We start from the raw sequence: 17,231 nt of genomic DNA on the forward strand, positions 1-17,231 counted from the left end.
TTTGCGCTCCGTTTTTCCCACGGGGGGGGGGGAGTTCACTTTTAAGTTATTCCACTTATTTTGAACTCACATTCATTGTTGGTCATTTCTCTGACCTCACTTGCAGTAATTGCTTTTCCGCTCGATCTCCAGCGCTTGTCCCAGTCGAATCAGCTTGTGCCCGAGGGCCACACAGCGGCAGGACCGTCAGGGCGGAGGGAAGCTTCAATTCTCTGGCATTGAGCCGTCGAAGAGGCTGCCCCTCAAAAGCCCTCTGGCCTGGAGCCTCTCGCAAAGGCTCCGTGTGAGTGCTACTTGAGGTAGCACCCCTCCATACCGTTGGTGTGCGAGCCGCTCCCCCGAGGTCTGGGGAGAACGACCGCCATCGCTGATCCACAGACTGGAACCCCCCCGGAAAGTTGTTTCTGAGTTTCACTTACAAGCGGACATCCCAGCGTTTTTCCTATCCCTGTCGAACGAGGAAGAACGTCGGCTTCACTTGCTGGATATCAAAAGAGTGCTACTCTTTTACCTGAGTCGAACAAGGCCCTTTAGAAAGTCGCCAGCCTTGTTTGTCTCTTACGCTTTACCCTCCCAAGGGAAGAAGCTGTCATCCTAATGCCTATCCAAATGGATTGTGGAGACTATTAAACTATGCTACATGTTAGCAAAGAAGTCACTTCTGGGGTTGCTAAGGGCACATTCCACCTGGGCGGTGGCCGCATCCACAGCCTTCCTGCAAGGTGCATCACTAGAAAATATCTGCAATGCAGTGACCTGGGCCACTCCTCACACGTTTGTGAAGCACTACACCCTTGATGTGCGCATTCACCAGCGTTCAGCAGTAGGTTGGGCAGTGTTGCAGGCAGCGCAGAATTAGGACCTCGGCTCCCTCCTCCAGGTAGGCATGTATTGCTTGCTAGTCTCCCAGAGGTGTGATGCACAGAGACCACGAAGAAGATAAACAGGTTACTTACCTGTAACTTTGAGTGGTCATCTGTGTATTCACACCACCCGCCCTCCTTCTCCTCTGCTTTCGGTCCTTTCATTTTACTTTGTGACTGAGGGCAGTGGTCAGAAGGAACTGGCGGGATCCTCGTGCCCTCCCCCAGTCATGCGCAGTGGCGCCCGGCAAGTGACTGGGGAGCGGGCGTGAATAATTCCTTTTGCTTTCCAAGATACCAATCAGGGTCAGCGCAGGCGCACTATAACCCAGAGGTGTGAATGCACAGATGACTACTTGAAGATCATCAGTTACAGGTAAGCAACCTGTTTTTCTGGGATATTATTGCACCACAAGTAAACCATATCAACTAAAATATAAGACGATGATTTACTTAAGTAAGAAAGGGTTTTAAAAAAAACACAGTAGGTATTTTCAGACTTCAACATGGAAAAGAAAATAACAAAACCAACTGGAACTACATAACACTGAACTCCAAAAGTAGGTGCAAACAGTTGAATATCTCTCAGTTGCAAGGTAGGTACTTACAAACATCCATAATGTGTCTAGGACAGAGAAGTGGGGTTCCAGCATTCTGCTCCTTAAGGCATAAGAGCTAAATTAACAGTAGGCACCTCCCCCATTCTTAATCTGACTGACTAATCTTAATCTACAATTATACTCTTGAGGCCATCTAATGAGGTGAACAGGGTGTGAATAGGTGAATCTCCTCAGAAAGTGATGTCATGGTCTTCCCTCGCAGGTTCTCACAATCCTAATAATTGGAGCTCTAGTTGGAAAATGGCCATTGGCACTTACCGTGAAGGGTCCTTCTCCTCTGAGGTTAGGAGGACATCTCCATGGGTTATTCCCATCATTCCTTTAGGGAAGCAGGAAATACTTTTTTTCTCCTTCCTCTTGGCGCCTTGGGAATATCCCTTCCCCTCAGTTCTGGGACTCCGTAAGCAGTGAGTATAAACTAGGACTTACATCCCTGCGCCAAGCAGAAAACACTTCAAACAAATAAAAGGCAGTAACTACAATAATGCAAACAGAATGAAATAGGAAGAAGAGAAGAGCACCGTAAATTGGAACAACACAGAGAGAGAGACAATGATGAAAGTGGGAGGGCCGAGATGTCCTCCTAACCTCAGAGGAGAAGGACCCTTCACGGAAAGTGCCAATGGCCGTTCTCCCTCTGAGGTGGAGGACATCTCCATGGGACCTCCCAAAGCAGTGTCCCTTAGATGGGTGGGTCATCATCATCAGCTGAAGTGAGAATGTGCTGAAGAACTCTTCTTCAAAGTGCCGCATCAGCCGAAGCGATTGTGTTCAACTTATAATGTAGAAACGGACGTCCAAGTAGCTGCTCTGCAGACTTCATCGACCGATGCATGGTTAGCAAAAGCTACATTGGTTGCAGCACTTCTCAGGGAATGTGCCGTGATTCCCTTAGGAATCTCCTTCCCTGGTGCCTTGTAGGCCTTTATGCATGACTTGAGAACTGAGCTAATGGATGACTTAGACATTCGAACCCCCGCCCTAGGAGGCGAGATGTTGATGAACATAGAGTCAGACTTCCAGATAGATTCAGTGTGGATGATGGAGATCTTCAGAGCTCGTCTGACATCTAGCGTGTGCCACAAGACCTCCTTAGGATGTTGAGGATTGGGGCAAAAGGTTGGAAAATATATCTCGAGTGCGATGAAAGGTAGGTGACAGGTGGGATCAGTCCTAAGGACCACTTTGTCTCTGTGGAAGATGCAAAGTGTAGCTTTGATAGACAGTGCGCTCAACTCTAAGACTCGACATGCTGAGGTTATCGCCACCAGAAACAATGTCTTCATCCAAAGCCATTTCAGGCCAATGTCCCTGAGAGGTTCTCTTGTCACATCCACCACCACAAGCTGGACTTGACCACAACTGGAACCCAAAGGGTATTGGAAGTGGCGTTTGCCCACACAAAAGTGGAGGAACCTCTTGTGTGATGGATGAATAGGCACATGGAGGTACGCTTCCTAAGGAAGTCGCCATTTTTCTTGGGAACCAGGAACAAAATTGACTACACTCCACGGCCGATCTCTGTGGGAGGTACAGGTTCTATGGCCCTTATGTCCAGAAGGTGCTGTAGAACTCTGTTGACCAATGACTGTTTTGTGATTATTTTGCTGATGAGAGAAATCAGGAATCTTTCTGGTAGGGGGCAGCGAAATTCGATGGTGTAGCCCTGAGACATGACCTCTATTGCCCAGGCATCCAATCTGGATCACCTGTAGAAGTCGTGCCCCCACCGGAAGAACAGCATAGTCAGGCTTGTTTAGGCTTGCCATCCTGGTCTTCACGGTCTGGCTTGTTGAGGGATTTGTTGAATTTGGGATTAAAGGATCCCCCTCTTCCCAGTGGTTTTGGACGAACTCCAGTTACTCTTCCTCTGGTCCTGACGGAAATGTGGGAGAGAGTTCTGCGAACCTTTTACAGCTCTTGCCCGAGAACAATAGAGCTCTATTGGAGGGCGCAACCCACATTTTAAAAGGGGCATCCACATGGCCTGTAAAACGGAGCTCTTCCACCAGGCTTTCGACTAGGGGCTGCCACTGATGAGTGTGCCCTGGAACATCGTCTGATCTGAAATTTTAGAACACTCTCGGGGCTGAGATTCCGCTGGATGCTACCCCTGTCGTTGGATGGGATTTGGATTACCACCATTTCTGTTGGGTTAATTGCAACTGGTGTTGTTTTAACTGGTATGCTATTTATTGTTTTAACTTGGTTGTTTATGCCATTTTAATGTTGTTAGCCACCTTGAGCCAGATATCTGGAAAGGCGGGATATAAATATAAACAATAAATAAAAGGAATGAGGCCCCCACCTTTCAACATGGCACAGGTTCCTCAGCATGGCCTTCTTTTTATCCTGAGTTTACTAGGATCTTGTCCAGAGTGTCTCCGAAGAGGCGGTCCCCCTGACAGGGATACTCAGAGACAGTTAACTTAGACTGAAAATCTGCTTGCCAAGCCCTCAGCCAGAGCAGTCTTCTAGTTACTGCCATGGAAGCCATGGCTCTAGAAGCAAAGGTCAAGATGTCCAGGGTGGCATCTGCAGAGAAGGGTGGCCTTTGTTGACGTGTTTAAGTGCCTTTTTTATGTTTCTCCACATGCTGCCAACAAACTATTTATTTTTATTAGCCTTTTTTTTACATTGGTGGTATAAAAAATTTTAAAATGAAAAAAAGAATCCCCACTCATGCCATGGAAGCTTGCTGGGTGACCTTGGCCCGGTCATACTCCCTCAGTCTAATCTACCTCACAGGGTTCTTGTGAGGATAAAATGGAGGAGGAGAATGCTATAAGCTGCTTTGGATCCACATTGTGGAGAAAGGTGAGGTACAAATTAATTAAATAATAAAAAATAAGTATATTTATCTAAATCTCATTCCCACGGCCACTTAAAGCAACAGTTCACTTCTTTTGTCCCTTAACTCTGTTTTTTGTTTGACACGTACCATATCTAGGATAGCTGATCTTTGACAGCAGATTTCTGGCAGCCAAACTACCCTTCGCATGCAGTGCTTGAAATTACTGCATGAGTAACCTAAATACTAACTTGCCAAAGAATTGCAAGGCCTGGATCACCTTAAAATGCAGTTGCCTTATGTCCTCAATAAATCCTGCTTTATAATTCAGCTGGGATGACCTCTGGAAATAACTGGAAGACTCTTTCTGGAAAATGACTGGAAAACTGGAAACTTTCTGTTTCAGGCTTTCACTCACTGTTTTAATTTCCCCTTTGAAACAGACTCCAAGTTCATTATTGCTTGTGTGAAAGATGATGCTGGAACAAGACTTCCTGCTGAACTGCTGAACAAAACCATCAGTATCTGAAAATGCAGCTGCTTTCTTTTGCAGCCTGGCTGTAATACCTCAGCTGGGGCCATTAAGACCCGACTACCAGCTGGAATGTATTGATGCAGAGACGGAATTGGCACATAACATCCCTGGTTATATGTATTCCAGATCTGTTCAGGGGCTATTTCAATAAAGAGAGCAACTGTGATCTAAATTGGATGACTACAATCACTATTTTAAACACCAGTAAGATGTACGTAGATAGATCTGTTGGCAGTGAAGGATCACAGCATGGAGGAGGAGGAGGAGGAGGAGGTGATGGTGATGGTTGGATTTATACCCCGCCCTTCACTTGGAGTCTCAGAGCGGCTTACAAACTCCTTTCCCTTCCCCTGCTTATCTTGACGGTGTATTATGCACATTGCTTTTGAGGCCTGTAATGACACGGTCTAGTGAAAGTAGTGCTGGATCTCTATTCCACCCCCCACCCCCGATTCCAAATTTGGCTGAAGTACAGTTTGATCTATGGAACAGTCCCTAGATCCCCAGGAAGATGGAAACTCTGTTGGGCAGGCCTCAGCCTAATGAGTCAGCATACAGCCTGAAGCCTGTTGTTCCCTTATGAACCCTGATGTCATAAAGCACATCAGGTAGATGCTGAACTCTCCTTTTTCTAACTCTGGATTATCAAAGTACATTCCAGTCCTGAGAAATTTTCACTTTTCTTTTAAAAAGTGATTTTCCCCCCATCTCTTTGTTCCCAGAGGTGCTTAGTATTGTGCAGTCATATGGAGATTTTCTCATATTACAACTCCTAGAGCACTATTGCTTGCCTTCTCTGGATCACTCCTCTAAAATGTAATTCAACCCATCCCCCCCCTCGCAGCATGCTTACAACTTACAATGCCTTCAGCCTATGTATTTCCAGGAGAAGATAATACTGATGGTTTTTAACAATGTTATTTACAAGATGTCCAGTGTGGGTCATTTTCTTATGTTCTGTATGCAGAGAAATCACTCCAGTGTTGTAGCTGAAGTGTAGCTCAGAAGTTGTCTCAATTGCCCATATCCTTAAGTGACGCTTCCAATAATGTGGCACTATGAGACAGCTGTCTTGGCTGGATATGAAGAGTAGGCCTTTTGCACTGAACATAGTTTCCTAAATAGTCTTTGCCTTCAAGATATCTCCTGACAGTATTGTTGAAGTCTGAACCTGCTGTTTTGCCCACAAGCTGGTATTTGCATCCCCAAGTTTACATAGTCAGAGCTTGTAAGACTATGTCCTGCATACAACATTTTGCAGCTCCACAATCCCAGACTCTGATTGGGGGGTGGGGGGGCTAGGAATAGCAGGCATAGGAAGGTTAAGAAATTGGATAGTAATTCTTCCATCCTCCATTTGATTATCACAATGACTGTGAGAGGTAGATGAGGGTTACAGAGAGAGTTACACTGGCTTTCACTGTGTCCTAATTCTCAAAGGTTAACATTTGTACACGAGATATTTCAGTTTCCCTATCCAGAGAGTACAAGGATGATGTTGGAACATAACAAAAGGTGCTGCACATTTATTTATTCATTTATACCCTAGCTTTTGTCCCCAGCAGCGACCCAAAGTGGCTTATAGTGTTCTCCTCTGGCTCGGGCTGAGACTATGTGACTGGCCCAAAGTGAGCTTCCGTAGCAGACTGGGCATTCAAATCTTGTTCCTTAAGATCCAAATGGTACACTGTACTCATTGTCTATAACTATTAGTGTTATGAGTGGTAAGCAAGATTTTTCAAAGACCTGTAATTCATGCAGCACATACAGTGCTGCACTTTCTAAGTTTCTTGGTCCTGAACTTTTCTGTAATACAGCTGATCCTTTGGCATGCAGCATAACAATTTTTCTCTTGCTTCCAGATTCTATGAGACAACTGTAAAATCTTTGTCAACACTGAGACCAACCTGCAGGAATTCATGTTGTAGTTTTGTTCCATGTAGCCTCAACATATTGGAGATGCGTTATGCATATATCCACTGGTAGCTCAGATTAAACTGCAGCATAAAGCAATTATTGCTGTGAAAGCTGGAGCATGTCCTTTGATTAGTAGCCCCCCACCCCCAGTGCTGGGAAATGGACCACTTCAAAAAGGTAGAGGACAATGGCTGCTCCCACACTAGCAACTTCCTCTGGCATTGATATTGTTAATTTGATTGTTACAAAGAAGTTGTTGAACGTTGCTGCCAAACTGTTGCACTTGGGTGTGTTCTGTGCTGGTCTTCCATCTCCCTTGAGATCTAGTTTATACCTATGTTTCTGTATGGAATGTCACTGCAGCAGTAACAGTGCAATCCTATGCCCTTGAAATTAATAGGCTTAGGATGGCACTGTAATTGTCCATGTTTGGGATTCTCAAAGTGCATTTGGTTTATTTGGTTTGCCACACTACCATTTCTTATGTTCATTGTCATTCAAAGGTTCATCCCCCCCGCCTGCTTCTAGCCTGAGGACTGTTCTGTCAATATCATTTTAGACTGCCATGCTTATGTGCTTTTATGACCTGTCTTGTTTTTATCGGCTTATCTTGTGTTAGCAACATTGAGTTATTCATTTTATTGAGTCGTGAACTGCGTCCAGTCGGTCTGGAGAAGGTGGTATATCTACATTTTTAAATAATTTGAGCAATTTTGGTTTTCAAATACAAGTATGGTAATTTTTAATCTCTCCCCCCCCCCCTTTGCCTAGTGTAAAATTGCTGGGAATTTACAATATCTCACATATAAGAAGGTGGAAAGGGGGTAATGGCTTCTTGCCAATGGCACCCACTCTCAGAGCCTTTCAGCTTCTTCCATAGGTTGTCGTTTGCAAACATTCTGCTTTCCCTTTGGACACTGGACATATGAACACATGAAGCTGCCATATATTGAATCAGACCCTTGGTCTATCAAAGTCCGTATTGTCTACTTGGACAGGCAACAGCTCTCCAGGGTCTCAGATGGTGGTATTTCACATCACCTACTACCTGATCCTTAACTGGAGACATTGGGGATTGAACCTGGGACCTTCTGCATACAAATCAGATGTTCTGCCACTAAGCCACAGCCCTCCCCCTGACTTTCTAGGTCCTTCTCTGATTGTTAAATAACTCATTCCCTGTTGCCTCATTCCAAATTCTTCTCAATGCATATTCCCATCTGTGGCGATTTCATGTTTATTTGTGTGTGTGTCTTTAAAAGTTTAGTTTGTATGGATGTATGACAGACTAGGGTGCTGGAAGCAGGCAAGTGGTATGATTGGTGAGTGACAGAGAGGGGGAGGGGTTTTGGAATGGATGCTGTGTGGATGATTTGTATGTCTGTGAGGAGTGACAGTTAGAGATGACAGGGAATGCAGAGTGTGGAAGTTCAGTAAAACAGCTAGAGTTAAGTCTTGTTCTGAGGGAGTCAGCAGAGAGTGCTGTGTAAAAGCAGTTAATATGAGTTTTGTTCTGTGTGATATCTGAGAGAGAGCGCAGCATATATCTTCAATAAAGAATCTTTAAAGTTCTGAAAGCAGTTAAATTTACAAAGACATTAAACTGTGTGGTTGCCTAAGTAAGAGATTCCTGTCAGCTCTAAAACTGACAGAGTGTGTGATACAGTTGACAAATATAGTTACAAGAACCTTATTCCCAGCCAGTTACATAATATCCAACCTTTAGTTTTGTTCCTCTTCAAATAAATCCTTTTTATTTAAGTTTATCCCAGAAGCCTGATCCATTATTCCTCTGGAAACACATAGTCCCTCGAAAGGCAAGACCCTGGGTCAAAATACCAAAACCAGAAACAGAAAGTATAAAGGTTTGGAAAGCCTAAAATATTCCTGGTGGCAGCCAGATACCCATAGGAAAATAAAACATAAGAACCCTTTTAAACGGAAACCAGACCTCCCCAGATAAGAGGTCGTCACACATTCAAATTTGCTTTTCTCAGGAATCCCCAGGAAGCCTCTGATAATCTATTTTATATATCATTCCTGAAGGTTAATAAGCAAAAAGCATCCCGCTTCTGGCCACAGCTTTGGTTGTGTTAAGAAGGTTGCTTTAACTTTTGCAATTTGCAGGTGTCCCCTACTCTGCAAGTGATTGCCTTGGTCCAAAGTCCATCTTGAATGGAGCTTTTGGTTTCACTAGTGCAAACCAGTGTCTTGAAAAAGAATTGAAAATGGGTGATGATAAAGAGCAGAAAACAAAAAGGGACAAAGGCTCTAAAAACAGCAATGAGTTGAGGGAGTTAGAATCCTACTGGGGCAGTGACGTGCAAGTGCATTAGAGTATAACTCTGCTGGCACTTTCAATACTCAGTGCATTTTTGCATTTGGATGTACAACAGGCATTACTGGACTACTAATGGGGAGGATGTAATGAAGAACTGTGTGGAACCACAGCTAAATTCTGCTTCTGTCTGATTATGGAATGCTTCAGCAGTGTAAAAGGGTGCCAGTGTAGAAGATAACAGTGTGACTGTGACCAATATATGGGCTGTATCAGACATGATTTAATTTATTTCCCTCTCAAAAATTGCTGTAGTTGTGGGCACCTGTCCATCCTGGAGCAGTACTGAAACATCAGTAGTTTTTATTATTTTAGTAGTGTTATTTAAATACTGTCACATGCTGCAATAATATGACAGTGCTTGATTATGCAAGCATATGTGAAGGTTTGCTTGACATATTTAAAAGCAGTTAAAAACATTTCAGAAATAGAAAAGGTAGCTTTTTATTGATGGTACTTTTAATGGTAATTGGGATTTTCCAATGGCCCCCAATTTTAATAATTGCCAGTCAGGATCTGCATGCATCAGAGATCGATCTCCAAGAGGCACACAGATCCTGGGTCTGGCTCCTTTGACAGCATGGTTGGAGAGAAAGGTGGGGTATAAAGAAGCCATTCCAGCCAGGTCCGTAGCTACGGTGGGGCATTCCGGGGCTCTGCCCCCTCAAATGGCAGGCATGTCCCACAACAGCTGCTGCCCTCTCCCCAAGGCACACAGATCCTGGGTCTGCTCCTTCTGTAGCAGGGTTTAAATCATGCTGCAGGAGAAGCTGTCCCAGCCAGGATCTGTCTGCCTTGAGGAGCAATTTCCCTGTGGCACATAGATCCTGGAGCTGGCTTCTCCTGCAGTGTGGTTTAAACCAGGCTGCAGGAGAAGCCAGCTCCAGGATCTGCTGTGCTGTGAGAAGCAGATCGCTCCGCACGGCATGTAGATCCTGGCTGAGCACTTCTCCAGCAGCCCAGTTTAAACTGTACTGCAGGAGAAACTGTCCCCAGGACCTGTTGTGCCATGGGAAGCAGATCTCTCCCCATGGCACATACATCCTGGCTGGGGACTTCTCCTTTAGCTGCATGGGAAGCCAGCCCCAAGCTGAGCCAGTGGGAACAGTCTGCTCCCCACTGGAACAGCTGATCCTTGGGCTGTCTTCTGCAGTCCCTTTAAGCTTTAAAGGGACTGAAGTAGAAGCCTGACAAACAGCTGAGAGGTGGGAGCAATCTGCTGCCGCCTCTCCACTGCCTCTCCACTGTTTTCAGATCTACCTGATAATTCCCAAATATATTCAGGATTTTTTTTAAATTTTCCCGAGAAAACCGGGATTCATTCGGGAAGCTGAAATATACCCGAAAAATACCAATAAGGTATTTTTTGAGAATATTTTCGGCTCAGATCTGAAAGCACACCACTACCCATCAACAGAAAAACAACTTTTCAGTGACTGGTTCAAGATTCTTGGTAGATGGAGTACCTTCATTTTACACACACCTAGTACAAAATTTCCTTCTAGTCCTATCAGAGCTAAAAGGAACATCAGCAATGAAAGTATATTTCTTTATCTTGATAATATAGGAGGATCAAAAAGAGTGGGGATCATTTGCATTCTACAATGGAAGGAGGGAAATGCTGATGACTGCCCTCACCATGTGCCTGTTGTACCCTATCACATCCTGGTTGCCAGGCCAAACCTGAAGTGAGGCTTAAACCATGAACTTTGCATTTACCACTATGGTGGCGGAAAGTGCCATCAAGTCGCAGCCAAGTTATGGCAAGTTGCAACCCCATAGATTATTCTAGACAAGAGACAAACAGAGCTGGTTTACCATTGCCTGCCTCTGTATAGTAAATTCGTTGTTGTCTCCCATCCAAGTACTAATCGGGGCAGACCCTGCTTGGCTTCTGAGCTGACGAGATCAGGCTAGCCTGGCCTATCCAGGTCAGAGCGCTACCAGTGTACTATGCTAAAGTTATGCTCTTTGCCTGGATATCTGAAGTGGCCCCTTGCCTTACAACTATGGCTGTCCAGTCTATACCACTCTTTCTTCAGTGAAGGAATATGAAAGGTCTATTAAGCATGCAATTTAAAACATTGTCATAATGTTGGTGTGGACGTTAGGGGAGTTACTTTGCACCTAGTGTTAAATAAAGATAAGAATGTTTGAATTGAACATTTGCTGTAGCATGTTCATTATCTGTTCCTTGGAAAACCAACTGCAATACAAGATTAAATTTTTCTCTGAGGAATGAGAATGGGCCTTGTAACACTGAGGTTCATTAACAGATATCTTTGAGTTGGTAGCCTGGCAGAGAATAATTAGTGTGTAATTTAGGACTGATACTAAATTAGCATCAAGGGCCTAGTTATTTGTTTTTGAAGAGTGGCTCAGTGCAGCTGGTCATTTGGCCAATTACCCAGCGGCTTTGCACTTAGCCTCAGAAATCAGCCCTGGATCAAGAGATCAGACAGACAGGACTTCACCAATGGAATCCTGTTTGACTCATACTGAGAAGTAATCAAAATGCAGAATTTTCATGCAAGAAATGTTCTGTCTGACAATTTATTTTAAAACAATTATTTCTAACTAGGAATAAGGCCCATTGTGGAAATAAATACAACAGTCTCTAGAAAGAGGCTCTGGGCGGGTACCTCGGCCTTGGGCACTCAGCATCAGTTTGTTGTGGTGACCGCAGCAGGGTGACACAGAGTCCACCGTTTTCTCCGGGGAAACTGATCTCTGCCATCTGAAGAGCAGTTGTAATTCTGAGCGACCCTAGCCCTCCCCTGGGGATTGGCAACAATGGTTCCCCAGGAGGAAAAGTGCAGTCTTTCTCCACAGTTGGGGACCAAAGCAGCTTACATCACTCTCCTCTCCCCCTTTTGTTCTGCACAACAACTCTGTTAGCTGGTGAGGTTGAAAGTGGTCTGAAATCACCCACTCAGCTTCCACAGCGAGAACCTGGGTCTGGCACTAACTGTTACACTACACTGGCTGTCCTGGAGGGGGGGGGGGCTGCTGCTGGTGAACAGGAGCAAGCAGCCATGCCTAGGGGAGTCATGCCAGTCAGGTGTCATCAAGTCACCAAGAGGATACTGCCAGACCTAGAGTAGCCTTCCAAAGTCCAATGAACATACATACTTTAGACTTTACCCTGCTTCTCTCTTCTGAATTGTTATCTGCCTAAAACAGAGCTCCACATGCGGGATGGGCTGGATAAATTGTAATCCCACCAAGTCCCTGTTTTTTCACAGTTTTGCACTGGTATGGTTAAAGATTGCTCTTAACTATATAGAACCAAGCTTAGGCAAAAAAGATCAGGTATCTCTACTGGTTGCTCTGAGTCTAAATCCGGCCTAACATTAAAATATCTTCAGTATGGAGAGTGGTGGGCTAAGTAGGGCCTCATCCAAGCAACTGTCATTCTGAGCCACCAACTGAATTGCAAGCAGAGGCAGAACAGCCCCTGGCTCCTCTGTGCTTTTGTTAGGGCCGTTTGGGAATGTGCAGCTCTAGGTGGGAATAAAATAATGGTGTCCCAGAGCAAGGGCTGAGGTATTGGTAGTATTGTGAGGTACAGAATGTGGGGGACAAGTTAAAAGTTATATTTTAAAATCTTGCTAACTGCTTTAAGAACTCCGTAGTTGAAAAACAGAATGTAAGTATAATGAACTAAATAATAAATATAAGCAGAAGGGCAGTTCTCAAGGATCAGTGAAGGGGCTGAAATCTGACCTGCCCCAGGTATCACTTCCATCATCTTTTTCTGCCTGCTCTCTCATCCTAGCAAAAATTAGGTAAGAGCCTGAGGAAAGAGAGAATGAAGAGGCCAAGGCTATCTCCCTTCTTCCCTCCCCTACTTTGCAAGGAATATCACATTCACTTCCTGTCAGAGGGATCTGAAGGATTTGAACATACATAAGCAATAAATATTTGTGGGGCTTGTCAGATAATGTATTGCTGGCAAAGATTTAACTGATTATCAAGGTGTGTTCTTGGGGAAAAATTCTCTTTCTCCTAGAAAGAAGAAAGCCGCAAGCAACTCCTCCTGAGCTCCATTTTAGATTCTGTTTGCAGCCTTAAAATTAGTTTGTCAATGTTTGGGCTGATGACCCTGTCACCTGCTATTCTCAAAAGTTTCATAAGTCCAAACTACTGCTCCTGAGATACTCTCTATGGCTTTATTTAGCCCGTATAAAATGTTCTACCTAATCCCTTTCCGCCTGCTTCTCAAATAACAGGTCAGTTGGCTCCAGGAAGGCTCATATAGCTATTTTGTCTCTTGGCAGTGCTGGAAGAGAGGAAAAGAAAGACTGGAGTAGGAGGGAGGACACAAATAAAGAGAACAAAAATAAACAAAAGTTTGTTAGAAGCAATTTTTGTCAAAAAAAGTATGCTTCTATTTGAAAACAATGGGGAGAGAGAGGCTGAGGATGCCAGGGTGGTCAGATGAGAGAACAGTAGACTTGAACCAGGGCCGGCCCAAGGGGTTTCTGTGCCCTAGGCGAGGCTGCAGATGCCAATCTCCCGGTGGGGCCTGAAAACCTCCCAGCTGGCTGCCCCCTTGATGCCACCGCCAGCCACTGCGTACTCCAGTGGACTCTCCAGCTTGATGCGATCCTCGCCTGGCGCCCCCCGGCCCAGCTGCCCCCTCCGCCACCCCCCCCCCTCGGCCTCGACAATCTTGCAGGCGGCCAGTAGCAGGGGCTTCCACCACCAGGCCCATGGAGGCGGGCACAGCTCTTTGGTGCTCTCACCAAGAAAGTCTTCCTTGGCCGGTGGCAGCCTGCACCTCGGCCAGCTGCTGCAGGGGGCTGCCCTCGCTCAGGAGCAGCTTCTTGAGGTCACCCGGGAAGCTTGAGAAGGGAGACAGACGGGCCCAGCGGCAGGGGGGCAGAGCGCTCAGTGGGTGGTGGCAGCTGCTCCAGTGGCAGGTAGGTGGGTGAGGAGCTGGGCTGGGGCTCACGTGCACCGGCCAGCCAGTAGCAGGGTGCGCTTACCTTGCAAGTCCTGCCTGGTGGCACCTGCAGCACCTCCAGCAGCCTCAACTCCCCCGGCAGGCGGCGGCAAACGCGGCCCCGGTGCAGGCTCCCCTCTCTATGCCCCTGGGAAGGGCAGCTCTCCCGATGCCTCTCCCCACCAGCCATGGGTAAGGAGAAGTTGCCAGGCCTGGGTGAGTTATGCAAGTCAGGTGGTAACAAGTTGCCCAGTGGTTGCTGCCGGACCTAGCCACAGTGAAGCCTCCCTTGGAGCCCAAATCAGCCCATCTATTTGTAAGAAAGAGCCAGTGCACACTCACTTTACAAATGAAAGTAGAGACTATTACCTGGATAAAGGTGAGGTTTAAATCACAAGTGCAGCTCTTCCTGGTCCATGACCTAGCGGGTGAGCCAGCCCTGCTTGAACCTACATCTTGGATACCACTTTGCAGCCTTTAACTGAGGGCTGACCAAAGTCTGTGGGGCTGACCAGCCTCTCCTAAGTGATTATATTTTAACTCATATAAAATGCTGCTGCTTCCAATTATCTTTTTTAAAGTATGGATTTACAAAGCACATTAAATTGATGCTGCATGAGGTTTTCTGGTTGTCAGTTTAGTCTGAAGTGTGATTTCAGAGTTCTGGAAGCTCAGTCAAATATTCTGGGACCACACATGGCTACAGCAGAAACAAGCAGAGGGGCACAAAGACTTGGGGGGAATCTCATTTAATTATCCCCAACTATTTTCTCTTTCCATTACCTAGTAGTTTCCATATCTTATCCCCTTTTTTTGCTTCCTTCTCTTCTTCCTGCCCTCCAGCCAGCCTTCCTTTCTATGCTCCTCCATCTTCAGATTGTTTTCCTTCTCTACCTTTTGCAAACTCTACACAGGAAACCAGGGCCATAGCCAGAGGTGGGGCTTTGGGGGTGACACCCCCCACAGATGACCCCCGTTAGACCTCCCTCCCTGCCCCACCTGACCCCCAGGTCCCACAAAGAGATGTGCCTGCTCACCATCCACTGCCCTGCCTGCCTCCATGGCTCTCTCCCTCTCCTGAGTCCCTCAGAAGCAGGAGGGGATGCCTGGGCCAGAAGTGGGGTGGCCAGCTGGCCATGGCGGGGAGCACCACTTGTCCTCCTCCTCACCCTGGTTCCCACATTGAGTGCCCGGGGCACAGACCTTCCCGCCTGGCAGCCATCCTCACATGCTGGCTTCCTGGTTTGGGCCAGGCAGTGCATCTCTGGTGCCAGGTGGGGAAGGACGGTGGATTGACAGACGGTCCATGGCTGAGGTGGCTCCAATGGGGCCACTGAAGCTGCTGCTGCATGAGTGGCACCGGGGGGGAGACGGGGAGACACGCATCCTGGGCACATGAATTATTTTAATTAATGACTTTAATGAACTTAATTAGTGCCCCAGAGTCCTCCCACGAAAAAAATTGTGTCTACAGGGTTGCAGGAAACTATGGCCCAGTTATGTAGTGCTGCTTGCCAGGCCTGGGTGAGTTATGCAAGTCAGGTGGTAACAAGTTGCCCAGTGGTTGCTGCCGGACCTAGCCACAGTGAAGCCTCCCTTGGAGCCCAAATCAGCCCATCTATTTGTAAGAAAGAGCCAGTGCACACTCACTTTACAAATGAAAGTAGAGACTATTACCTGGATAAAGGTGAGGTTTAAATCACAAGTGCAGCTCTTCCTGGTCCATGTTCTGTTTCTGCAACAGAGCAAAACTGGGTAACATGCCAGGAGTAAAGTTCAAGTTTTCTATATGAGCAGGGATTTTACATGTATATAAGTTTTAATACTTTTTATTAGGTCTTATTAAAGAAAAAGCTTGGCATCCCTGTATGGCACCAGAGTCACACTGTATGTTTCATTGTAACTTGTGCACAGGTCTAACTGAGAGACTTGGTTAATGTAGTAACATCACTCTATTGTGGAAATTCTTTAAACATACTGCTACCAGCATTTGTGCAAAACTCTTTGGTACATTAAGAATATATACAGACATCCAAATTGAAATATACAAAGCACATACTAAGCTGTTCAAGTGTAAACACTGTATGCCACAGATCATATAAGTGAACATTTGTTTATTTTTGCATGCAGTTCACTTGATTTAAGGGGCTGTCTCTCCTATATAACCTCTCTCAAATAAGTGCAGTCTTTTGCAACTGTAGCAGCATAGTTAAATACCATCAGTACTGGAACATTTTGTCAGCTTTCATTATTCTTAATTCATAATGAGACCTTGTCAGGAGTATGTATCGGGAATGATCAGGCGTTTTCATATTTGCCTCCAGCTCCCTCTGGCACATGTGCCCTAAAAATAGTTTTGCTTTGTGTTTGGCTTTCTTAGGTATTGCTATGTGGATACCCGTTAGCAATGACTGATGTGGAGTCAACATATGCAGATTTCATTGCTTCTGGAAGAACTGGGAGGCGAAATGCACTTCATGATATCCTTGTATCCTCTACAAGTGGAAATTCTAGTGAACTGTCCCTAAAGTTATCAGAACTTGATATAAACAAAACTGGTAAGTACTCAGCTTAATTAAAAAAGAAAAAGAAATTGTAGAACATCCCATTGGAGTTAAATACTATTGGCAGCAAGGGCTTTAACATCTATTCAGATTTAATTTTTCATCTGACTAGTTTATATGTATAAATATAACAACATCAAACAAATACCTTTTATTGGCATAAAATATTAAACAGTTGCCATTAGGGTAAAACATTTATAAAATTTGTGGAAAATAAGTAACTTCTAAAAGCATTACAAAGGATGTATAAATATAATAGATTGGAATACCAGTACATGAAAGGAACAAGTGTATAGAAATGATTTTTGCTGCTGCCCCATTCCCTCTTCAAGCTCTGTCCTCTCCCCATAAAATACTCTTAAGGGTTGTGGAACTCTCAAACATAATATGGGACAAAGTGCCAGAAATCTATAGAAATGGAACAAAGTACATGGAAATCTATAGAAATTCCTCTGCCCCACACCTCTTGTGCCTGCTTGTGACTCAGCTGGGGTGGGCCTATGTCACTGGCTTCTTGTGGCTGCAGCCCTCACTGCCTCATTCGACACGATTCTTGATGGTTCCTTGATTTCTCAAGGGTGGCTTTATAGGGAGTAAAGGGGAAAGGAGAAGGTGTAGAAATCCTTTCCTTGAACTTGTTCCAGTCTAATAAGAT

The 17,231-nt window shown here is 45.3% G+C and overlaps 1 protein-coding gene across 1 annotated transcript in view; it reads left to right on the forward strand.

Annotated features, from left to right (window-relative positions):
- Positions 1-16,570, forward strand: part of PKIA (protein kinase (cAMP-dependent, catalytic) inhibitor alpha) — a gene marked incomplete at its 3' end in the record, with an annotated part of 50,075 nt that extends 33,505 nt beyond the window's left edge. The window contains exon 2 of the mRNA XM_015406845.1: positions 16,393-16,570. Coding sequence (XP_015262331.1) covers positions 16,420-16,570 — 151 coding nt within the window. The remainder of the gene's footprint in view (positions 1-16,392) is intronic.
- Positions 16,571-17,231: the final 661 nt, after the last annotated feature.

The sequence above is a fragment of the Gekko japonicus genome, unplaced genomic scaffold (genome assembly GCF_001447785.1).
Source record: "Gekko japonicus isolate JY-2015 unplaced genomic scaffold, Gekko_japonicus_V1.1 scaffold956, whole genome shotgun sequence".
Classification (NCBI taxonomy): domain Eukaryota; kingdom Metazoa; phylum Chordata; class Lepidosauria; order Squamata; family Gekkonidae; genus Gekko; species Gekko japonicus.